Genomic DNA, 27,064 nt, shown 5'->3' on the forward strand with positions numbered 1-27,064 from the left:
CCCTGCACAACTGCATTCAATGGCACTTTGAATGCGATTTTTATGCATTTTTGGCCATTTTTGATGGTAAAATGGCTCTCACGTCCACGATATGGCTGAGGACCGAACAATTTCTTGGACGTTTGTTAGACGGGGCTATTTGAAGCCCAACTGCGCAAAAACGGCGAAAAAATACGATCACAACGCGATTTTATGAGCACTAATAGGCTTGTTACCACTCCCCCGCCCCCCCGAATTAAATAATGCATTGTGTATTCGATAATATCGATGCGACCCATCAAAATGGTATAAAATTTCGCGCTGAACACAAAAATCGCAATCGTTTTAAATTCTGACCCCCCGCGGTGGAGTTTTGCCCCCCAAACTGAATTATAACGATGATATTGAACAAACTTTGCATATTACACGTCGATACTGAGGATTTATGTGTACGCAATCAGAATGAATCTCATATTCGTTGCTTGGGAATATTTTTGCTTCAAAATTTTTCATTTAATCTCCACCCCCTCCCTTCCCCTTTAAAGACTATGTTTGAACATGGATTTGAAAACTTGAACATAACCTACCAAAATGGTACAAAATTTCGCGCTGAGCTTGGAAATTGCAGTCATTTTTCACTTTGACCCCTCGGCAGAGTTTTGCCCCCCTCCCTCCATAAAGTCAGAACATGGATTTGAAAATATAGACGCGACTTGAATCTTTCATTGTTGTTCCATTTTTCTTGTTTTTATTTTTTTCTGATTTTTCTTTTTTTTCTTATTACATATGATTTCCTTTCATTTATATTTTTTTCATCTTTTATTTTTGTTCCAATTTTCTTATTTATTTGTATTTTTTTCTCGTTCTTATTTTTCTAATTTTTTTTCATTTCAACTTGTTTATTTCGTTTGTATTTTTTGTATCTTCCATTGTTGTTTCATTTTTTCTCGTTTTTCTCATTTTTCTGTTTTTACCCATTTCATCTTATTTTTTTTTTCATTTACTTACTTACATTTTTTGCATCTTTCATTGTTGTTCCATTTTTCTTGTTTGTAATTTTTTCATTTTTTTTCTTCATCTCTTATTTCATCTGATTTCTTTTCATTTATATTTTTGTAAGGAGGAGTTATGCTTTGAATGCCTTGGGTGATGCAGGTAACCCTCTTCACCTGAAGTAGTCTCTACTGTACCCATTTGCCGGAGGGGAAGGAAAACTAGTTCCAAAAGAGGGGAAACGTGGTAACTTCTGACGATCGATGATACGACCATGGATCATCTTTGCTGTAAAATCACTTGGATGTAGTATCTCGAGCCTGCTACATCTCTGTCACTCGGTAAACATTGTACTTATGGCTGGCGAGCCACTATTTGAGTTATTAGTAGTGCCCACTCAAAGATGGTTAAAATAATTTTATATTAACTCGCGATCCCGTTATGTCGTTGTGTTCGCGGGGTACTACAGGGCATTTATCCTGGATTCCGGACATGGGTAAGTGTCTCTAGTTTAAAGTGTATTTTCTTAACGTGTCCCCTAAACAGGCCTTAGTATTAGGAGAGCCTAAAGGAGTAGGGTGAAGAGTACAGTGTTTTGAGGTACTTGTGCCTCCTTTGCTCATCCTTTGTGAGTACAACGTCGAGTATATCCTTGGGTATATCGACTAGTTCAGTAGGGATGTTAAGTTTAACTACTCATTGACAGTTTCCGACTCGTAATCTGCTCATCACCATTGTGATGAAGACTAGACCTAAGACCCCTAGTCTAGTAACCTTACTAAGTACCCAGTCTTGATATACTATGTTTGGCTTACATTGCAGGGATATTTGTGTAAATATATTATTTAAACAAATCATCTCATATCTGTTTTTATTCACGTAAAAATGGACACATTATGTGATAATGTCATTAGATGATTCGTGTTACTAAGTGTACTCTGAGCTAGCTGGTTAACAGAGAAATGTTCTCCCTTTAGGGAATACTTCTATCCTCACCCCAATAGATATATTTCGATAATAACCACCACACTTAATATTTCCCAGTCACCTTTTAACATTTTTTTTTTCATCTTTCATTTCTGTTCCAATTTTCTTATCTGTTTGTATTTTTCCCTTTCTTATTTTTCTGTTATTTTTTTTTTGTAATTTCATCTCGTTTTTTTCGTTTGCATTCTTTGAATCATTCATTGTTGTTCCATTTTTTTGTATTTTTCCTCGTTCTTCTTATTTTTTTCATTTCATTTTTTCATCTTTCATGTTTGTTCTAATTTTCATTTTTTTTTGTGTTTTTTTCCTTGAATATTTTTTTATATTGTCATATTGTTACCTACATAAATCTTTATATACAGACACGTAATATGCAACGTATTCAATTTCGTAGTTGACTTTATGGAGGGAGGGGGCAAAACTCCACCGAGAGGGTCAAAGTGAAAAATGACTGCAATTTCCAAGCTCAGCGCAAAATTTTGTACCATTTTGATAGGTCATGTTCAAGTTTTCAAATCCATGTTCAAACATAGTCTTTAAAGGGGAAGGGAGGGGGGGGGGGAAATTAAATGAAAAATTTTGAAGCAAAAATATTCCCAAGCAACGAATATGAGATTCATTCTGATTGCGTACACATAAATCCTCAGTATCGACGTGTAATGTGCAAAGTTTGTTCAATATCATCGTTATATTCAGTTTGGGGGGGGGGGCAAAACTCCACCGGGGGGCGTCAGAATTTAAAATGATTGCGATTTATGTGTTCGGCGCGAAATTTTATACCATTTTAATGGGTCGCATCGATATTATCGAATACACAATGCATTATTTAATTCGGGGGGGGGGGAGTGGTAACAAGCCTATTAGTGCTCATAAAATCGCGTTGTGATCGTATTTTTTCGCCGTTTTTGCGCAATTGGGCTTCAAATAGCCCCGTCTAACAAACGTCCAAGAAATTGTTCGGTCCTCAGCCATATCGTGGACGTGAGAGCCATTTTACTATCAAAAATGGCCAAAAATGCATAAAAACCGCATTCAAAGTGCCATAGAATGCAGTTGTGCAGGGTTTCACGAAAAAAAAAACATATTTCGTATCGGGAGGAGTCCCCCAACACAACCCCGTCGAGTTTTTTCGGTCCCGACCATCTCCCCAAAATCACCTTTTTGAGGGTCCACCCCCTCGTTGTGCGGGGTAAAAATTTCAAAATTGCACTTTTCCAAATGGGGCAGGTAGTACCTACCTTCATTTTGGCAGCGCTTTTTTTTGGTCCCCGAAAAAAAAATACAAAATCAACTTCTAGAGCACTTTCTCGTGTATGGATTATAGTCTACTAAGTAACTATTGAATTTTAAACAAAATTTTATTTATTTTTTCAATTTTTGGAACTGGGAGTGGAAGAGATGATTTCCATGTTGAGAAAAATGATTTCAAGATTTTCAACCTTATCCAACTCACCTACAGTTCCTGGAAGATAAGGACAACTTGTAACATGATTGAAATTCTGAGATTGCATATCTTCTTGATCAGTTTCTCGATGGTAAAAGTAATTGAAATTCGAAACGATAACGGGCACAGGAAGAGCAATAGTAAGCACACCAGCAATCGCACATAACGATCCAACAATTTTACCCCAAACACCAACTGGCCTGTGAAAATCAACAGAAAAGCTAACGTTAATCGACATCTGTTATGAGAACAAACTGCAAAACAAAACAAACAAAACAAAAAAATCCACACCACACACCAAAAACACGAGATTTTAACCAGAGTATATATCGTACTCCTTTTTTTTGTTTTTTGCGTTAGTGCGAGATGATGAAAATTAGGTATTTCATACGTAGGTATTTATTATCATTCTATTATCATGGTTATATACCCTGTATTATTTAATAATGGTATTAAATTTTAGGCGAAAGCCGTAGCTTATAGCTTAATGTCATTCAAATTTTGATAACAAAAATTTTATCGATGATTTTTAGTTCGCTCCACTACTCGTGTTATGTATTTAATTAGCGTGAATATTGAAATTTCATCAATATTTCGAGTCTATATGAACATACAACGTTTGCAATAAACGTCATATGCTAATAAATTTTTTGATCTCGCTTTAACGCTCATTAAATAGCAATGAAAATAGTTTTGTTTTGTTTTTCCTTTCGTTTTTTTTTAAAATCATAAATTAATTCTTAACTATAAATATTATTTAGTGGTACTTTATACTTAGTGATTCGATCTACAAAATATTTTTTGGTAGATGAAAATCCTGCGTTTATTGTTTTTTTTTGAGGATTTTATCACATATTTTGTAGATCGAAAAATTATAATAGGTACGTGTACCTATTTCAAAAGAGGTAAATATTATCTATGCCAAAATTATGCTGAATAAACGCAGTTTACAAAAACAATTAAGAAGAGGTAAGTAGATACCTACTTATCATGCCTATTCAGCGTAATTTGGGCTTTTATTAGTATAGAATTATTAATTATATTAAATTACCTACAGTAATTAACGGTACTTTTCAATGAAATATCTATCAAAGTAGATAGGTAAGTAATTTGTCACTAATTAATAATTACACTTATAAGTAAGGTAAGTACATACTAATCGAATTAATGCAGTGTTTGCTGAGATTGAGATAGGTATTCTAGATAGGTACCTACTAATATTGAAGAGTTTTCTGAATGATAAGTGATTTGATTAAGTATATCTCTAGGTATAATTAGATCCGAGAAATGTGCGGATCTGATGAGGTCTGATCTGCTATTTTCCAACTTTTGACAAAATGTCAATTTAAAAAAAAAACGTGTTTAGACAATTGAAAAAAAATTAGTTATTTAGATTTTAAAAAGAAAATTCTGAAAGAAAAATAAATGTCAAATTTAGGAGAAAATGATAAACTTTTGGGGCGGAGGTGAATCGTTTGAAAAATATACACATAACAAATAATTTCTGAAAAAATGTCAATTCTCAATTCATAAAAAAACGTTGATTTTTAGGAAATGATTCATCGATTTTCAAAACATGCCAGTTTTTGAAAAAAACATCAATTTTGCGGCAAATGTCAATAATTTTTGGGAATAACGTCAATATTGAAAAAAAATGTCAATTATAGGAGAAAAAGTCATTTTGTAAACAAAAATGTGTGTATTATTTGGAATATGCCCTTTTTATGAAAAAATGTCCTTTTTAGGAATAAAATTCCCTTTTCATGAATAAATGCCCTTTGTATGAATAAATGCCCTTTTTATGTAGAAACGCCCTTTTTATAACAACATGCTTTTTTTGAAGAAATGCCCTTTTTTATGAATAAATGCCCTTTTTATGTAGAAACGCCCTTTTTATGACAACATGCATTTTTTGAAGAAATGCCCTTTTTTATGAAGAAAAGCTCTTTTTATGAAGAAAAGCCCTTTTTATGAAGAAATGCCTTTTTTATGTAGAAACGCCCTTTTTATGATACAATGCTTTTTGTATGAAGAAATGCCTTTTTTATGAAAACATGCCTTTTTATGAAGAAATGCCCTTTTTATGAAGAAATGCCCTTTTTATGAAGAAATGCCCTTTTTATGTAGAAACGCCCTTTTTATGATGAAATGCTCTTTTTATGAATAAATTCCCTTTTTATGTAGAAACGCCCTTTTTATGATAAAATGCCTTTTTTATGAAGAAATGCCCTTTTTTATGAAACCACGCCTTTTTATGAAAAAATTTCCCTTTTTATGACAAAATGCCCTTTTTATGTAGAAACGCCCTTTTTATGATGAAATGTTCTTTTTATGTAGAAACGCCCTTTTTATGACAAAATGAAATGCTCCTTTTTTGAAATAAATGCCTTTTTTATAAAGAAATGCCTTTTTTTTATGAGGAAATGCCCTTCTTATGTCAAAATGAAACGCCCTTTTTACGAAGAAATGCCCTTTTTATAAAAACATGCCTTTTAATGAATAAATGCCCATTTGATGAATAAATTGCCCTTTTTATTACAAAATGCCCTTTTTATGTAGAAACGCCCTTTTTATGATGGAATGCTCTTTTTTGAATAAATGCCTTTTTTATGAATAAGTAAATGCTTTCTTATGAATAAATGCACTTTTTATGAAAAATTTATTTTTTATGACAAAATGCCCTTTTTATGAAAAAATGGCCTTCTCATGAAAATGGCCTTTTCATGAAAATTTCCTTTTAATGAATAAATGACCTTTTTATGAAAAAATGCCAATCATTGAAACAAAACGATTAAAATAATTTTGCAAAAAAATGACAATTATTGAAAAAAAAAGTATTTTTTGGGCAAAAATACTTCCAAGAATATCAATTTTTGAAAGTAATTTTTCAAAAAAATGCCGCATTTGAAAAAACGCTCATTTTTGGGGAAAACAACATTACTAGGAGAAAATCATGGAAAATATCTGGTCTTTTTTTTGGCGTGTTTATATTTTAAAAAATGTCATCTAAGTATTGAAAAAAAGTAAATATATTTTTGAGCAAAAATGTTCATGTTTTGCCGTTTTGAGGAAGTAAAAGTCGTTTTTGGAAGAAATGGTAAGTTTTTTGGAAAAGTTGTAACTATTCAAAAAATGTTACATTTGAAACAATGATGACAATTTTTGGGAAAATGGTTGACCAATTTTCAAAACAACTCTTTTTTTTAAAAAAAAAATGCTAATTTATAAAAACAGCTTGGCAAAATATAACTTTTCAAAACATTTTTATTCTATTGTAAGTCATTAAAAAAAAAGTTAATAAGTATACCTAATTTAAATTTAATCTTCAAAAACTGTTTAAAGCAAAATATAAATTTTTGAAAAAATTTCATTTTGACATGGATATGTTTTTGCGCCAAGGGGTCTGTCCCAAATTTTTAAGACCAAAATCCGCGAGACGTTGAACTTTGAGAAGATGACTTCTGAAAATTGAAAAAAAATCTTGATTCTTCATAATTATTATGTCTGGATTTTGAGAACTGAATTGGAACGAAAGTTATTGCTAAAATTATGTCAAACTTTCAAAAATGACTTTTCAATACTTAGACATTTATTTTAAATGAGGTCAACTCAAGCAAAAACCATATCATATGATTTGAAACATTCTTTTGGAGATCAGACTTCACCCACATTTTTGGAAGACTTATTCCAATGTTTGAGAAAATTGTAATTTTTTATGAAAAACGCCAATTTTTGAAGAAATACCGAATGTTCTTGTTGGAAAAATGTCATTCTTCCATTTTTGAAAAAACATGCTCAGTTAATTTGTTTAAATGTTGGTTTTTTGTAAAGATTACCTAAAAATTGAAAAAAAAAATGTCAAATTTATAATTTTCGGGACAAAAGTTTATTTTTCTTGAAACGACAGTTTTTTTTAGGGGGAAAAGTTTATTTTTAAAATGGCGATTAAAAAAATGTCAATTGTCAATTTTTAAAAAGTAAACGTTGATTTTTTATGAATAATATAAATTTTTTAAAAAGGTCAACTTTTCTGTGGAGACCTGATTGCATTTGACCTGATCTGAATTGATCCGATCAGACCTGTCCAGATCTGAACATTCCATGGATCCAATTTTACCTCATCAGATTATATATATGCTCGGACCTGATCAGATTAGATCTGCTTAGACTAGATCAGATTCAATAGAGGAGTCCTGATTCAATTTTAGGGCACCTGAATCATTTGATTAGACCAGATCTGTAGATCAGGACATTTCTGCGATACAATTGAGACTCAGGTACCTAGGTATATCAAATTAGATCTGAAATTCATCGAATTCAATTTCATCTGACCAGATCTTTAGATCTCATAGGACTATTGATAATATACAACAACAAAGGAGACCTGATTAGATCTGATCAAATCTGAATGTACACATAGGTACTTAGATCTGAGCCAATCTAATCAGATCAGAGTTTTGAATTTGGATTAGATCTGTTCCGACAGCTGATCGGATCCAATCAGGATACCTAATAACATGGTGGATTTTTTAAGCATCTTTCAAATCTGTTTCAATTAATTGCCTGCGGATGAACTTGAAACAACATTGATTCACTCAGTTGTTCCAAGCAATTAAATTAAGGCAATTTATTTCTTCTACAAACACCGCATTTTTTCGAAGAAAATTGAATAATTATTCATATGCAATGCATCAATTAAAGGTACCTATTAATTCACAAACAATTATTTTAAATAAGCTACCTACCTAAGTATAATATTCATACTTGATAAATATTAAATACCTACGTGTTAAACTTATATTTAAACTTAATCTAGGTCCCTATAGTCCACGGATTATTTCCTCACTAAATTTTCGCCCAATAAGAATTAAGGAAAACAATGAACAATTTTTGAATGAAAAATGTACCATCGTACAAACAATTTCACCATTTGAGATAAATTCATCTGCCTATTTGAATTGCTCTCCCATTAAACTACATATATCTTTCCCTTTCTAGGTATTCCTTTTTTCTAAAATTCATGTCCACTCGCTTCATCATGATGATCAAAAAAACAAAAACAAAAAAAAAACTAAAGCTACTAATGAACAGATATTCCTACTCCAGTAAGTATAACTGCAAAAACTATTGGAATTCTAAAATATTATCTACGTATATGTGCGTGAAATATATTTCTTCGAGTTGGATATTAAGAAATAAAAAAGGCACACTACCTACTGGTGATTATGCCTTTGAAAATTTCCCTAAACTTAACATTTATTATTAGCGACTACCTAATGTAGGTACCTACCAGATACATATATGAAGAGACCTATGCTCTTTTGAAATGTTAGCGAGACCTATAGGCTATAGTGCGATGCGATGCGAATTTAGTAGCGATACTTAATGCAGTAAAAAGTGATGCTTACACGCCCAAATGTATAAGCATTTTGTCCAACAAAGAAATACCAAAAGCTTTGAATAAACTAAACCAATTAGATAGGTAATAGGTGAACTTGGTTTTCACTGGTGCAAGGTCCAATGAAAATAACCAGCATTTTGCCTTTGAACATATCATTTATCTACTATACCTATGCTATAAGAAAATAGTTGAATTGAATAAGGGAAAGCTATTGATTTTGAAAACTTATACTTAATAACTAATGAGTAAGGTTTAATAATGTAAATACGAGTAAATATATCCGTCTAATGAATTAGGCTTACTAATTTACCAGAATAAATATTATAATATCGTAGGTAACTATCAGCCATGATGGACATACTTTAATATACAAACTAGACAGCTTCCTATCTACCTAATGAAAAACTTTTCGCTAAGTACCTACCAAGTAATCATTCTAAAAACTGTAAATTCTAGTCCATCATTTATCACACGAAATTTATACAAGTAGGTCAAAAATAAGCACGACTGAAGTTTACAGTATGAGAGTAATTACTTCGGTAGGTGGGTAATTAGTAATGATCTTTTCACATTGCCGGATCAAGCTAATAGTATCTGGTAAATATATCACCCCCACTAAAAATATGGAATTTAATATGTTTTGGAGTCGAGTAGTTTTATGGCGTATGATCATGATTCATGATACTCAATTTGGATCTCTTATTGAAATAAAAAATAATGAGTGAAATTAAATTAAAACACGATAATATGGTAATGAATTTCGCTGCTGCAAGTTGAGTTTAATTTGATTTACGATAAGGCACTGTTTTGGCAATTAGCGTAACTACATATTAGTGGAACTTCCTCAATTCAAATATTTCGGTTCGAGCAAAAGTGTGTTTTTTTCACGATCATTTCATGTATTTGAAAACCACCCTTGTATTTCACTACAGGATGCACTTTTCAACTGAAACTACTTCAAAGTATCTACCCTCGTCAGCATTTGCTGAGAATTTGAAAATGAAAAAAGAAGATGGGGAGGGGGGATTTCTTTTCCAAGGAAAATTCCAATTCAAAAGTCTTACATAACTTCAGGAACTCTTAAGGTAATTTACCAAAAATTACTGGTAATTTACCAAGAATTACTGGTAATTTACCAAGAATTACTGGTAATTTACCAAAAGTTACTGGAAATTTACCAAAAATTACTGGTAATTTACCAAAAGGTACTGGAAATTTACCAAAAGTTACTGGAAATTTATCAAAAGTTACCAATAATTCACAAAAAGAAAAAATGACCAGTAATTTACCAAAAATTGCCAGTAATTTACCAAAAATTACCAGAAATTCACCAGTAATTTGCCAAAAATTTACTAGGTATTTTATAATTCACCAAAAATTTACCGGTTTACCAGTAATTTACAAAAATAAAAAAATGACCAGTAATTTACCAAAAATGACCAGTATTTTACTAAAAATTACCAGTAATTTACCAGAAATGACCAGTAATTCACCAGTAATTTATCAGAAATTACCAGTAATTCACCAATAATTTACCAGAAATTACCAGTAATTTACCAGAAATTACCAGTAATTTACCAGAAATTACCAGTAATTTACCAGAAATTACCAGTTATTTACAGAAAATACCAGTAATTTACCAAAAATTACCAGTAATTTACCAGAAACTACCAGTAATTTACCAGAAACTACCAGTAATTTACCAATAATAATCAACGGGTAATATACCAAATGGTAATTTGACAAGATTACAGGTAATTTACCAAAAATTAGCAGTAATTTACCTGAAATGCATCTTCCTACCGTTCAAAATTCATAAATGATAAGCTATAACTAATGTACTCGTATTACCTATTCGTAGTTCATACAAAATTCTAGAATTTGATCATATTTGTACTTAATTAAATAAAATGAATTTGAGCAATGCATACTAATAAATTTTCAAACAGAATTTTGGTAAACAATACCTGCTCCTGCATATCCAAAAAAAATTAATTTTTTACCATTAAAGGCTAAGCATGAAAGAAATGGATGAACTTTTTTTCAGATTCTTCGAGCCTCCTTTCCCCCTCCTTCCTTTTTTCTAATGCTTTTACATATTTATGCAAAAAAATGTTATTTTGAATGAGAGACTTTCATATTTTAAAGACTGCCTCCGGCCTGTGCGTAGCACACTATTGCTTTTGGTCTGTATAGGTACGCTGAAAAATTCTTCGACTCGATTGTTATAATTTCTAGGTATTTTTTTTTTCAATTTCCCATTTTTTTATGTTGTCCTAAATTTTTTAGTGATTTCAAATAAATTTTTGGTGTAGGTAGTGATTCTGAATGCATTTTATTTTCTCGCGATTTTTGGGCCATTTACCACAACATGGGGTAGAGTCACATTTTTTCATGGTCATTTTCAATACCTACCATACATTTCTTTGTACATAGGTACCTACTACCTAGGTACCCATTTTCGAGAGTTTTTTTTGCGGCGATTTTGATAATAGCCCGATTTATAGAATTTTCGTAACACGATAAAAAAAAATGGCTAAAATTAAGTGCCTATTATAATCATTATCTCTAAAGTCTAATTATTTATCATTTTAATCCTCATCGTATGTTGTAGATCTAAATCTAAGCAACTATATGTAGACTATGCGCTAACTCTAAAATAAAACTATTAGTACCATTAAGCGTGTAGATAACTCGTTTGATCAAATATTTGTTCGAGTATTGATTTATATGGTTTTGATGATAATTTTTCCATAAAATCAACAAATATTAGACAGATATTTTGAATAAAACAAGTTAACGACGAAAACAAAACAAAACAGAACAAAAACAAGAGAAAGAAGTGGAACGAAGTGACTGTTTAAGCGCGTATAATTTGCTATTTCACCTGAATAAGGTAAGTGCGTATTTAATAATTTAATATGCCTACTTTATCTACGTATGGAATTGAAAAGATGAATACAAATATGAGCGAATGGAACCACAAATTTTTTTTAAAGAAAAGGCCTCGACTGATTAGGTTATACTTTGCACCGACTATATTTATCTCAAATAGATATTTTTTTTTTCAAATTCAAATTTTATTTTTAGTACTAGACCTGTCTATAATTTGAGGAGTACCACAGATTAAACTTTTTTGCTATATATTTAAGGGGTCTGCTTTGAAAGGTGTTGTCTCACGAGAAACAATCATTATCTATCATTGAAAATTATGAAAACTTTAACGTAATTTTGATTTTTTTTTCTTGGAATTTATCTCAATTGCCAAAGTTTTAGAAATTTTGAATACTCAATCAGAATGCCAAAGATTCTGTTTCATTGTTTGTGATGTCAGTTTACTTTTTATCACTGATGAATATAAAAGGTTTAAAATTTTCAACGAGCGACGTTAAGTTTCCCAATTTTATAATAGGTCATCAATATTTTCTTTTCTTAAAAACCAGCACATGACATAAACTAACCAAAATGATCGGAATTACACAGTAAATTTTATTTCTCCGACGTCTTATTCCATTAAATTTTTACCATTTGATTGAATTATTGGCAGGTTCAAAGATTTAAATCCTCGTGAGATGACACCAATCAAATTTTAATTTTTCATATATTTTTTTCTAAGAAAAGCATAGCATGAAGGAAGGATTATTCACAGATTTATGTCATTAAAGGAGGATAAGGATCGAGACATTAACGCGAAATTTCGTAGTTCGAAATGCAAATATTAATCTCCCCCCACCCCAAGAAACGTATCAGAATGAAGAGAATCCATAAAGTTACAACCATGAGGCTGCAGTTATCATGGAATAGTCAAAAAAAATTCCTAAAATTTCAACCCTCCCCCCCCCCTACAATTAAGAACTTGATGTGAGATTTTTCTATTTTTGGAAATTCCAAAGTGATATAAGTTTTTCCGAAATACACTGGTTAACATTAGGAAATTTCAAAGAATTTTTTTTTGAGACTGAAAATATTCTAAATTTTTCCATCTTGGGTTTCGTTCGATAATTTGTACCTAATCAATAATCATCATTTATCTTTCAGGTTTCAACAATTTTTTTCACCTCAAACGTTGGCACTTTTCATTTTCTAGAATGAAAATAAAAATTTTCAAAATTTTCATCACGGCGAAAAGTTTTGAAGTCTGGTTTCAAGATCAAACCAAATATTTTTTTGTTTCATGAAGTCGTTTGAACAATTTTTACATCAAAACTAAACTTAGTTTCATTCTTCAAATTTTCAAACTGATACAACTTTGAAAATTGAATTCTCGAATGAGTTTTCCTTCAAATCTAAAAAACTAGCATCTAGTATTCCTCTTCCTCAACTTTTTTATGCAAGTAGGAATTCATGAAAAATATTTTACAGTTCACAATTCAAATTAAAATGTTTGAGATTTTCTGCTTCATTTTAGGGTAATCTTGAACACTTTTAAAAACAATTTTTTTTTGCTCTTATCTTCTAAAGTTTTTGGTTTTTATGAGAAAAAAATCCCTGAAAATTTTATCCGCACAACTAAGTGAGCCTCTTCAAGTTGAACATGGTCAACAAAATTATTAGTTTTTGTGTCAGAATTTAGTTCTCCTTTTTAAATAATTTCTTCTCCTACTCCTCAAAAAATTTTAGTTCTCTTGAAACACTTTTTTTTTCATCTTGGTTTAAAAATAAATTTTTTGAAGTTTTTATTTTCTGAAAAAATTTCCTGCAAATTTGGAATGGCAACGAAAAGTTTTTGTTTTTGTTAAAAAGAGATTGGGGTAGGAACGGTTTCGAGTCAAAACACAGAAAATTGGCTTGTCAAACGAAACTGGGCCCAAAATGTGGACTGGTATGAAAAAAAAATGAAAAAATTTCGAACTTTGAGCACAATTTCAAATTAGTTTGAGAATAGAGGCCAAAATGTAATTTTTCAAGTTGAAACTTATTTTTCTTCAATGTGTTGGAGAAATCTATGGATTTTTTTTTCAAAATTTTTCAAATGACTTGTCATCACTTTTGGTCTTTGTCTTTTGAATATCTTGAGCGGGCATTTTGTAATGAAATGTTTGAGGAACAGTCGCCATTTTTTTCATAGAATACTTTTAAAATAACCTAAATTATTTCATAAAAATTCTAAAAAACTTGAGCGATAGAAACTCGCAAAATGTTTAAAAATTATTGACTTGAAAAAAAAAATGCAGAAAATTGAAGATCGTAATGAAAAAAAATCAGAAAATTTTCTATTCTATTCATATACCTACGTATTTTTTATGTGTGCGAAAATCACAATTTGCAGTTCACCATCCTCTATTTTTTAAACCTTCCTCTTCTTTCTTCCTTAAGATCCATTTTAATCTTTTTTGAGCTCATTTTATAGATGAGAATTTGGTGATTAGGTTTTTAGAAATGAAACACGTGGAGCAAAATATGAGGGTAGGGAGATGAAACGCTTTCAAAATTCTTCAAATCATTGTTTCAGTCGTTTTCGCACATTTCACCATTGCACTGACTTTTCAAACTTTCAAATTTTAATCTCATAGGAGTTCATTTGGAGAGGGGAAGGGGGGATTTTCTGTTCCATTTTTTTTAAATTGAGAAAATTAATCTTTGTAATAAGTATTTGAACGTTCGAAGAAATTTTTGAGCTATGAGAGACCTATAATAGGCGTATTTGTTTTTCAATACGTCGAAATATTCAACTCTTCCCCCTCCCCCTCTCTCCCTCCCTCCCTCTAGCTCGCTAGCTCCATTATTGAATATTAATCTGCGTCACAAATCACCGAAGGTAATTTGGGAGAGCCAGGTTTACGAGCTCTCAAAATTTGATCATCCTCAATTTTTACTTCTTATTTTTTTTGACAATTTTGCAGCAAATGATTCGTTCAAATTTTTTTATCAGGTAATGTAAGATACTTGACCCATATTTTGTGGAAAAATGGCGATTGCATCTCTGAACTTCGTGACAAAATGACCACTTAAGGTATTCAAAATCCCATAAGTCGACAGAAAAATCATTTCGAAAAATTGAAAAAACCCATACCTACATTTCTCTTAATTCCACAAAACTTATTGCATAAAACACCAACTTTTTATTTCAATTCGACATTCGACGAAAATTGAAATAATTGAACATATAAAAAACACACGTTGGTCCCCAACTCCATAATTTTTGTGCGAATTTTTACCCACCTTGGTCGACATTTTGGGCCCAGTTTTGTTTGAAAACCCCTTCGAATGGACTAATCGACTATCTCAACCCTCTATGGACCAATTGCCTTTACTAATATTATTGGCAAATAAATACATCACATTTTTGAAAAAAAATTTAGAAACCCCTTCGCGAACCCGACACAACAATGTGGATATTAAAGGAAGAGACAAAATAACATGGAAATTAGTGATAAAAGCGACGAATTAAAAAAAAAAAGCAGACCCACAAAACGTTATTGTATGTAGTAATCAAAGGAGAACGTGGTAAGAGCGAGCTATAAAGATAGTATAAGAGATTCGTATTCAGGCACGATTGGCTGGTTAGTGTGAAAAACAATCGACGTGGACTAAAATTTTTCAATAAAAATGTGTACATCATACGTCATGTCACCATAGCCCACGGTTGTCATGGTGACAACAGCCCACCAAAATGCATCTGGAATTGATTTGAAGAAAGAATTTTCGGAGCCGGCCTCGGCAAAATAGACCGCACTCGAAAACAGTACCACACCTGAAAAAATTAACGTTTACAAACTTTACGTTAATATTTTCTATGCACCGTTAATGGTATAACACAAAACATCACGCAATACATTTTGTATTATTATTACGTAGGTAGAGGTACTCCACTGTCGGCACTTCGTCATCATCATCACTGCGGTTCCCATTAAAGTAGTACTTATAATTTTGTTTATTCATCTTTTTTTTTGGATTTTTGATTTTTGGCTTTTGGCGGGGAGGGTTCGCTAATAATTTTGTTTGTCGTTTACTTTCTTTCCCTTATTGTCCTATATTAGTATACGAAAGTAGATATTATTAATTTATTCTTTTTTTTTTATCATTATTATTATACCTATACCTATTTCTGTTTTCGTTTTATCATTTTATTATTTTTTTTTTTAAAGCTACCTATTTTTAGACCATAAGGTACCTATGATTTTTTTTCCTTTTCTGTTTTTGGTTTTTAATTTAATTTTAGGTGTGTTGTCACAAAAAAAAAAAAGAAATAAGAAAAATAAAAAGAAAGAAACAAAAAAAAGGGTAGGTTAGGTACGTTGGTTCGGTTTTTGCTTACCTCATGTCACCATATCCTACTGTGGTCATGGTGACAACAGCCCACCAAAATGCTGAAGGAATGGACTGGAAAAATGACTGACTGGTTCCGGTTTCCGCGAAATAAACGGTACTGGAGAAAAGAATCACGCCTGTAAAATACGTACAACGAAAAAAACGTAAAAACAAATATCATTCGTTTTCCCGTTTCGAAGTCGCAACTCTTGAGTCACGCGATTCGAATTCGTTGATGAAAATTTTCTATGTAGAAGATAGGTAGGTAGGTACTTAAAAATTGTCATTTTTTTTTTTTGGGTGTCCTCATTTATGGTTCGAAGCCAAAGGCGAATAAAAACAAAAAAAAAGGGCGAAAGTACTTATTTTTTTTATAGAGGGTCAGTCCATTTATCGTATAATTATTATTATTTTATTCTTCGTTAACCGGATAATAGATTTAAGTATCCTCTATTTACTCCTATAAAAATAAAAAATAAATATCATTAATAATTTATACAAAATTCTAAAGTAGGTCTATAATCGACGAAATTTTTTTTTTTTCAAATCCCCTTACGATAGAATGCAGGATACTACACCTTAATATGGAACTATGGTTCGCATAAACACACATCGAATCATCAATAGTAATTTTCCAACATCAGGCATAAAGGAAGGATAAACAACAATATTTTTACCACATACAAAAAGATGAAAGACACAATAATACGAGTATCTCTAAAGGTATAAACTTCTCGCTCCTCGAGTACATCATAATAGTGATAATATATTCGAACATTTTTAAAATTTACTTTAATGATACGAGTGATTAAAAAACAATACGAAATGCCGAAAGTTTTTCATCCTACTAAATATTATATATTGTAATACTACCTACACCTAAATACAGTACATTAATTACACCTAATTTAAGAAAGTAAAATATATCACAATAAAATAAGGTAGGTAGGTTGGTAAGTAATGGTAGGTAATAGTAGTAAGTATAGGTAAAAGTTAGTAAGACGTAAAACGAAGGAAATCGATATTAAAACCAATGAAAATAAAATGTCTAACGTTTTAATTCAAGAGTAATGTAATATGTATGTAGATGATGAGTCGCGTAGTAGTATCAAAGAAAAGCAAAATCTATTCTCTTTGAAACAATGTAAAATTTTCATTCAAGCCATAAAGAGAATCCTATAAGTATGGCAATTAACTTTTTAAGTGCTTGTTATTGCACCCTAGCACTAATATGACTCGGCACTTGCCACTCTCGGAGAATGATGAAAGTTCGATGGCTTGTTAATTGCGCAAAACAATGCACGAGGAGACTTAATATTTATAAGAAGTATTTGTGTAAGTGTGTATATATGGTAATAATGAATTAAAAAGTTATATTATCGTTTCAGTGTTGTGAAATGAAAATTATTTAAAAGCCGAAACCATATAAAAATTACTCAAAGAAACAGGCTAAGTAGGTAAATAGGTGTTAGGAATTAAATATTGAAAAAAATGTGCAAAGGATTAAAACGTCAGCTGCGAATTCCAAGTTCATATTATTGTAATGTTATAGGTTATAGGGTTTTCTCATATTATCGTACTGTGGAATTTTTTGTTGCGATTTTTCTCGCTTCCACCTCTCAATGTTATTGGTTTTTATGGAGAAAAAAATCCTGAAATTTTAGGTCTCCGTTTTGAAATAATTATAAGTAAAAATATAGACTCTACATACATTCAAAAAAAAAATCCAATTTATTCAAAAATTGTCTATTTTGCTGTGTCAGATTTCTTTTGAAAACCCTATCCTTCGAAGAGAAAACCTCTTTCAGTTCCCCGAGCAATTCTGCCTCCTTTGCTTAAAGGCCCCCATTGAAAAAAATGAAGCGAGTTTTCAATTTTTATAAAAACATTTTATCAACTTTTTAAACGGGGGGGGGGGGGTGGAGAGCTAATGCAAGCCCAGGGAAGAAACTTTTTTTTTAGATAGATAGCTTTTATTATTATTTGGTTCAGCGCAATATGCGCTATTCACAAATTTTACAAATAGGATACTTAGAAAATAACACTTAAGAAAGAAAAGAGTTAGGGCTAAGAACCTAAAAGAAATTTTGAGGAAGTTTTGGTTTGAGTCTTGAAGGGCAATTTTGCCCAATATCAAAGCAGCAGGCAAGGGTGTTATCAGATAATTTGTTCAGGTATTTTTCACCAAATTACTAGAACGTATCATCTTGAAGCGCTTAACTGATCACACCAACAGACATGAAATATTGCCGCAGTTTCAGTTTGGATTTCGAAAACATACAGCAACAACACACCAACTCGATCGTCTTGGCGAAATTATCCACCGCGGTTTTGAAAATAAACAATACACTGCCACAACGTTTCTTAATATTAAACCAGCTTACGACTCTATATGGCATTCCAGTCTGCTACAAAAATTGGAGAATACTCAAGTACCTCGTTACTTATTTGATATCATCAAATCGTTCTTATCAGACTGCTACTTCCAGATTCGCATAAACGATTCACTTTCGGACCCTAAACCTATCTTCAGAGGCGTACCTCAAGGAGCTGTTTTAAGCCCTATGCTTTTCAACATCTACTGCAACGACATCACAACTTCATCAAATGCTGAATTCTTCAATTTGCAGATGATACCTGCTTACCCGCACAACAATTGTCGACGTTGACATTTACATCGACTACGTTTTTTTCCAACATATGATGGAAATGTGATCAATTAATTATTTAGAAGGAATCTTCTGTCCATACAAAAGCCAGGTAAATGAAAATTTTCGAAATTTTCTCATTATTTCTGATACCTCGACATGCCATCTCGACATGTAGATGTAAAATTTGATGCTCAAAATTTACATCTACAACTATGTCGACCAATTTTTCAGAATTAAAATTTCTGTTTTAGTGTTTAAAATTTTAGTAAACATTCAAAAATATGATCTTGTTCAATATGGAAAACAAATTTTTTAGGGAATTGATGAAATTATTCACTTTTCTGCAGTTTGGAGTTGTAGATGATATGATGTTGATTTTGTGGATGTATTTGTTGATGTCGAATTTCACATCAACATTAACATCGACATGTTGACATGAAAATGGATTAGTTTAGTGCTTGCAGATAAAGTATTGCACCATCTTTGATATAAGGGATTTCTGTTGAACTTCTTGATTATACAGACTTTTTGTCTGTACTTCTTCGGAAGTGGACTTTGCATCGATGCTGTTTTCAGCACTAGAAATAGCCACATCAGAGGAAATAATTTTTGGAAAAAAAATGAAAAATTTTAAAACTCAAATTCTATAACTTAACGAAGCAGGAGGTCGATATAAATTTTGATGTGAATGTTGATCCATCCACATCCGTCACTTTTGGATGCCCCATGTCGATGTGAATTTTGACCCTGTGTGGAGCCAATTGTCGACAGGAATGTAGATCAACATCAGTCGACAATTACATCGACAATTAGCTCGACACAGGGTCAAAATTCACATCGACATGTGGCATCCAAAAGTGACGGATGTGGATGGGTCGACATTCACATCTAAATTAGCATGGTCATTGTTGTAAGGGTATACACCCAAAGTAATAATCTCTCCAGTGCAATCGACAAACTCGAACAAAGTATCAATACCGCCAACTCCTGGCTAAAATCCTGGAAACTCGAACTCAATCCAAACAAAACAGTTACAAAAATCTTCACACTGAGACACCACAGCAACCCTACCAGAAACATTAATATTGAAAACACTACAATAGAATGGAGTGATGAAGCTGTTGAATATCTTGGAGTATTCCTTGACAAACGACTCACTTTCACAAGTCACATCTCACAGAAAATGAAAGCTACCTACTTCAAACTCAAAACACTTTTCCCACTAATCAACAGAAGTTCACATTTGAAAATCCAAACAGCATTACTAATCTACAAGACTATTCTTCGTCCTACTCTTACACATGCGGCTCCAGTGTGGTACAGTACATATCTCCAAAACAAACAAGAAAAAACTTCGAATATTCCAAAATAAATTTTGTCAAATCGCCACTAATGCTCCATGGTTTTGCCAGAATACTCGAATACAACGCAAACTCAAAATTGAAACGATCGACGACTTTCTGAAAACTAAATAGTGGTTTTGGAGAGGGGAGGGGGCGAGGGGGTTCCACTGAAAATTTTCCGACTGGTGGAAGGGGAAAACACCAGTTTTGCTAATTGATATCATCCCAGCTGGCAAAGTGCTGCTAATTTTAAAGGAATGCTGCTATTCGTGCTGCTAGAAGCACAAATAGGAGCGCGCGAACTGCTTTCTAGCTGTACCACTATTCTTGCTACCATTCGTGCTGCTATTGCACTACCAGATGCGCTTCCATTTATACTGCCAAGGTGCAGCCAAGTGTGCTGCTAGATGCGTTATTGGCGTCGTATGGGTGTGCATGCTACCCTAATTTCAAGGGATTGAAAAAAAAAGAATAATAAAACCGGTTGTGTATAAGCAGTATAGAGTGGGAGGTTGTATGTTTCCCATGCAATCACTTAAACCACACAGCTCTTTATATTATATGTACTACATATACAGACTCTAGACTGTCCTACAGAAAATATTTCAGGCGGTCACCCATCCAAGCTCCAGCCAGGCCCGATGCTGCTTAACTTCTTGACAAGAGCGGATGAAGGAACTGTAACATGCTAAATGATCATTATATTTTTATGGTGCACTTCTGAAGTATATTGTACGTACGTAGGTACCAAGTTGTACAAATAGTATTTATCATGGCAAACAAAATGAGAATATAGGCCTATGCCTACATTCTTCAACTTCTAGGTATTTTTTTATTTTTTTTGTTTGATGCAAACATGATGATTTTGTATAATTTTTGTAGTACCTACGGAAAATACCTAAGTTGAATCTTCATATTTGCGTTGAAATTATTGGTAGGCAGGTATTTTATTTCAAAATTTTTTAAACTTTGATTCATGATTAATACTTATGGTTGTTTTCCTTGTTAAAAAAAAATTATTCATCACACGAAATTGAATTTAGTTAGGTTAGGTAATTTTAAATTTTTTAAATTGATAGTTTCTAAAAAGAAATTTGAATTTTTCTATTGATTGAGTAATGTTTTAAAAAAACTTCAAATTAATTATTTCATCCTGGAAAATTTATAAGTCAATTCTGGAAGTAATACAACATTATTTTTGGTTTAAAAAGTTGATTTTTCTGACTTGTGAATTGTGGGGGTTTTGGAAACATTTTTCTAAATTTTTCAAACTTGGACTTCTGCTGATTTTTTTTTAGAAATTCCAAATTTAGGAAATTGAAAGTCAAGTGACTCGAGTGAAATAAGTTTGTAGGAGGGGATCCACTTCTAGTGATAACTTGGCAAGTCATAATAATTTTAGAGGTAATTTCTTGGAGTTTGATTACGATTTCTAGAAAAAAAATCATCCCCCTCCCTCAAAAAAATCTGTTTGAAAACTTGGTCTTCAATAATATGCCATCTCAGCATCCCTTTCACAGATTCATGAAATTTCTAGTAAAATGAGCACAATTTGTTGAAGTTTTTCACATTTTTTTTTTTACCAATAACAACATGAAAAAGCAGTTTTAGGTAGGTATTCTTCATTTTTTTTAGGGAATTTAATACAAAACAAACTCCATAGAAGAAACAAATAAATAAATGTTTGAAATTTTTCAACAATATTGCAAAGAAAGCATCAATTCTTGAAAATAACCCCCAAAAAAACAAAAATAAAGAAATTATGTAGGTACTTCAGTTTGAGTAGGTATAATAAGTATGATTAAATTTTTGAAAATTGAAAAAAAAAACGCGAAAGAATAGGTGAGTTGAGGTGAGTTGGAGTCAGTTTTAGAAATTTTGTGAAAAAATACTCCAATACAGTATAAAAGTTTTGAATTGAAATATTTCCCAGCAGTAAAAATGAAAACGAGAACAATTCCCTTAAAAATGTCTAAAAATACTTTTTCATGCTGATACATATTGGTAAAAAATCTGAAAAAATTGAGTTCATCTTACTGGAAATTTCATAAATGCTGAAGATTGAGAAAAATATATTAGTCTTGATTACTGATTAATCAGAAAATATTCAAAACAACAAAAACAAAACCACCAGTGACAAAACTATCGAATTTTATGATTATTAATTTAAATGCAAAAGTTTTGGAAACATCATGATTTGAAAAGTAGAACAATGTCAGTTTTAATGAAAGAATTTGGTTTTTCTGATCTCAGCAAAATTTTATCAATGGTTTCTTGAAATATGTACCTAGTAAGTGTGAAGTAAAATTAGCCAGAACAAAGCGAGGGTAAAAGATTTTCATAATTTATGGTTTCAAGAAGCAAAACAGCAGCAATTTCGATGTGAAAAGTCAGTTTTTCTACCACTGACATTTTCAAAGTTAGAACAAAAACACAATTTGTGACCAGTAGCGCGAATGGAAGCGTAGATGGCTACACCACTAGCTGCGCTACTGCTGATGCCGCTAAATTCTATAGAGGTGCGACGCCGCTGTACGCTTCTATTCGCACTACTAGGTGTGTGATTGGGAGCAAACAGGGGTATTCACTACCATAGCATAAATGGAAGCATAAATAGCAGCACTACTAGTTGCGCTACCGTAGCAAGTCTTTTTTTCTTTAGTGGTGAGCGCTGCTAAACGCTTCTATTTTTGCCACTAGCAACGTGTTTGGCAGTATTAAGCAACAACGCTTCTAGCTGGGTGAATAGCAGCAGAGATAGCTGCACTACTAGTAGCGCAACCGTAGCACGGCATAATTACGCCATGGTAGCGAGCACAGCTATACACTGCCAATTCCACCGCCACTTCTCATACTACAACATTTCAAGTAACAATGTATTTTACTTGAAATTTGTGAATGTGTTGGTAATAGTAGCGGCGCTACCATACGCTTCTAGTAGCGCAGCTAATTCTTTGCCAGCTGGGATATTTATATGACTTATAAAAATTTTAATTTTCTGTTTTGGCTTTTTGGGCACCCAAATGTGAATTTTTTAAAATTTAAAACAAGAAATAAATTGACCCACGAGCGAAGCAAGGGCCAAAGTTTTTGAAAATTTGATTTCGAGTGGCCTAAAAACGATGTTTTTTTTAGGAAGTTGTTTTTGAAAAAAAAAGAGGTCAGGCCAGGGCAAAATCTTTGGAAAATTTGTAGTATGTACTTTGAGAGAGCTTTTTGTGCAAAGAGTTTATTTTTTGGGTTTAAAAAGTTTAGAATTTAAAACATTTTTTTAGGGTGATAATTTTGAAAAAGAAAAGAGAACAGGCCCTAGTGAGAGTGAAAGGGTTTGAAAATTCATGATTTGAGAAGTAAAAAAACAGGTTTTTATTTCATCACAGGAGCCCTTCTTTTTGCTGAACCCTTCAATATTCAAATTTTGTCAAATCGAGCTCTAGATAGTCGTAATTTGGTTTATACCCCCTCCCCACCTAGTTGATTGATGAGATTATCGAGTCATTCTGGAGCCTCCAAAGAATTTCTAAATTTTCCATTTGTGAAAAAATTGTGATTTAAGAGCTGAGTCTCATTTTTGAATTGAAAAAAATTGAAATTCTTTCGCACGAAAAAATCAAAATTTGACATCCTTTTATTTATGATTAAGGATTCGAGCCATTTTGGAGCCTGAAATTAGGAATTTTTCAGCTTTGAAATAATTAGGACTCAGGAGAGCTGAATTTTGGTTTTAAATTTTTGAAAAGTTCAATTCAATTTGATTTAAATTTAGCTACACAGCCAAAATCTATTTTAAGCTATTCTGTGGCCTCCGAAAATTTTGAATTTTTCATTTTTGAAAAAACTTCTATTTAGGAGCTGAATTTTATTCTTAAATTTTCAAGAAGGAAATTAAAAATCCAAATTTGGCCCATTTTCCTCAAAATTTGACCAAGTTAAGCTACATAGCTTGAATTTTATTTGTACCTTATTTTCGATCCCATGAGTCGATTGATGAGTGTTTCAAGCTGTTCTGGAGCCTCCGGAAGGCTAAGTTCGGTCCCCAAAATTTCCCCTGGTGGTGTATTTTTTTCCAACACAGAAAAATTCAAGACTTCAAAACGGTTCAAAACCTTCTTCAATCGATTTGGGAGGTCAAAAATAGGACACAAAACTAATTTTAGCTTTATAGCACAATTTAATCAATTTTTGATTTTTTTTTTAAATTCTGAAATTTCTGAATTTAAATTTCGAAAAAAAAATTGAAGGAAATTCATAATTTAACCTCTTAAAATTTGGCTTCGTGATAAAGGTATTTTCCGAAAATTGTAAAATTCTGAAATCCAGTTACTCTCGAGACCTTCATCAATCAATTTCAAGACGTTGAAAATAGGAAACAAGCCAAATTTTCAGCTTTCTGGCACAATTTACCTGATAAAATTTTGATTTTTTTCTGAATCTATTGGCGCGTTTTTTTTTTCAAAAATTGGAAAAAATCTACCGAAAGGCCTCAAACGCCTCAAAACCGACATCAATCGATTCAAAACGTCAAAAATAAGGCACAAGCCAAATTTTACTTATTTCTAGCACAGTTTACCTCAAATTTGGATTTTTTATCTTCTGAAAAAAGCTAAACTCAAAAAGAAATTGAAGTTCGGTAGCTAAAATTTGGTCTGATGATCTATTTTCTCAAAATTGGAAAATTAATCGATGCAAAACGTCCAAAATAGGGTAGATATGTACCTACAAACGAATTTCAACTTTCGAGCTGAATTTAACCAAATTTCGATTTTTCCTCCTAAAAAATGGACTAGGTAAAGAATTTTGTTTCAAAAAATCAAAAAAACCTCTTCACGAAAGGTGTAATAATCTAGTAATTAAAAACACTCCCCCCCCCCAAGTCCTTAAAATGTGATTTGGCCTAGTGGTGTATTTTTCCAACATTAAAAAAAAAACTAAAAATATCTACCGGAGGTTCCAGGGTAGCTCGAAACTACCCCCTCCCCTCCACTAATCAATTCAAATGGTTGAAATTAAGGCGCTTAAGTTCAATGTCACTTTTATACCCGAACTAATTGATCAAATTTTGATTTTTTTCAATAACTACATTGACCAATTCTGATTTTTAAAAAAATCTAATTCAGTCACTCAAATTTGTTGTTTTTTGAAGAAGTTAAAAATTGAAAACAAAAAATAATATTCACCTGTTTTACTAAAAATTTCCATCAAAAGAAAAAAATCTTCAATAAAATTAATATTTTTATATAATTATATATTTTTTTCCGCAAATTTTTAAAAAGTTTTAGATCACACATTTTGAATTCTGAAATTTCAAGGAATATAATTCAGTGATCCGAATCTTCGTTGGGGGTGGATAAGTTCAAAGTCAAAGTAGTACTGTTGGTAACTCGTCTGTCAAAAAATTCTTCATCAAAACCGAAAAAAATGACACCTGTCATTTTACATCAAAATTCCCATTTTACTCGTAGGTATGAAAACTATGAAAAACATATTGCATTTTTTTCCTTCAAAAATTCATTATTTTACGTGAAATTTTGTGTTCGAAAAAACAGTAAAAAATCTAAAAAGTTTACCTACTTATCATAACAACTCTTTCCAATTTCACTGAAAACCTTCATCGAATGTCTTTTTAAATTTTGCAAACATAACTCAATTGCAGCCCCTGCTTTTGTTAGACATGAAGTAAATTTCAACTGATTGCATTCGTCAAGTACCTAATAAGTCATATGTTATCAGTTTCAAGTAAACGTAACGTATAGTAAAGGTACAAAGTAGGTATAAGTAGGAAAAGCACGAACGTTAAAATTAAATCGAAAAAAAAAGGCAAGAAAAACGGTTATGTAAAGAAAAAAAACCAATACGCTAAAAACTAGTAGGTATATAGGTAAGTAATTAAATAATTATACTAGAATAATAAAATTGAAAAAAAGTACGAAAAAAATTGCGAATTCTTACCAATGAATAAAAAGAATATCAGTAATCCTAATTCTCGCATCGAAGCTTTCAGCGTTCGACCCAATATCTGTAGCCCCTTGGAATGTCGGGACAATTTAAATATACGAAAAACTCGAACTAATCTGATCACTCTTAATATGGCCAAAGACATGGCCTGGTTAGTGCTTTTATCTTGCGGACTAACCGGCGCTCTAGGTAAGCTAACGATTTCCTCTTCTTCTTCGGCAATCACGGTGGCTAAAGTTATAAAATACGGAATGATAGCGATTATATCGATAATATTCATCACATCACGGAAAAAGTTTAACTTATTCGGACAGGCTAGAAATCTAATTGACAACTCGCATGTGAACCAAATGATGCACACGGTTTCGATTAAAAAAAATGGATCCGTTATATCTGGAACCTCATCTTCTTCTATCATAGTACTATTCGTCGTCGTGTTATAAACTTTATAGTGTTTAAATTCTGGAAGTGTTTCGAGGCAAAATATCACTATCGAAAGAAGAATAACGAACACCGAAACGATTGCCACTACGCGAGCCGATTGCGAACTTTCCGGGTATTCGAATAGTAGCCAGACTTTTCTTTGAAATTCTTTTTTCGGTAACGGTTTCTCTTCTTCCTTAATAAAACCTTCGTCTTCCCTGGAATCAAAAAAATAACACTTGTTTATTAATGATTTTTCCAGTATTTATACACCATAAGTACTAAAATTATAGATTAAATAAGCTTTATTAAATAAATTCTAACCGGCCCTACTTTTAATTAAGAAGATACCTTTCAATTATTTTTTCAATTTTCTAATTGAACAGATTTTAGGACGTTTTTGAAAACTGAAATTTCCAAAAAGTTGCTGGAAGCTCTAGAACAGCTCAAAACCACTTCCAATTGACTCAACATGTTGAAATGTGGGTATTCAGTAAATTTTAGCTTTTCAAATCCATAAAGGTGTAACATTTCGTGAAAATTTCAATTTTCAAAAATCTGCTGAAAGCTCCCCAGAACTGCTCAAAACCGTTTCTAGCAGATTCTGGGCGTTTAAAATAGATACCCACAAATTGGG

At 31.9% G+C, this 27,064-nt stretch overlaps 1 protein-coding gene across 11 annotated transcripts in view; it reads right to left on the reverse strand.

Moving 5' to 3' along the window:
- shaker (Potassium voltage-gated channel protein Shaker) overlaps positions 1-27,064 on the reverse strand; it is a 113,869-nt gene that overhangs the window by 3,041 nt on the left and 83,764 nt on the right. For 4 of the 11 annotated variants that reach the window (XM_065355514.1, XM_065355516.1, XM_065355519.1 and 1 more), the window contains 3 exons: positions 25,999-26,645; positions 16,063-16,192; positions 3,413-3,603 (listed from right to left, as the gene is read on the reverse strand). In XM_065355514.1, the coding sequence (XP_065211586.1) occupies positions 3,413-3,603; positions 16,063-16,192; positions 25,999-26,645 (968 nt within the window). Of the gene's footprint in view, positions 1-3,412; positions 3,604-15,361; positions 15,499-16,062; positions 16,193-25,998; positions 26,646-27,064 lie in introns of those variants that run through there. The other 7 variants (XM_065355515.1, XM_065355520.1, XM_065355518.1 and 4 more) reach the window with 5 other exon arrangements.

Source organism: Planococcus citri, chromosome 3 (genome assembly GCF_950023065.1).
Source record: "Planococcus citri chromosome 3, ihPlaCitr1.1, whole genome shotgun sequence".
NCBI classification, from domain to species: domain Eukaryota; kingdom Metazoa; phylum Arthropoda; class Insecta; order Hemiptera; family Pseudococcidae; genus Planococcus; species Planococcus citri.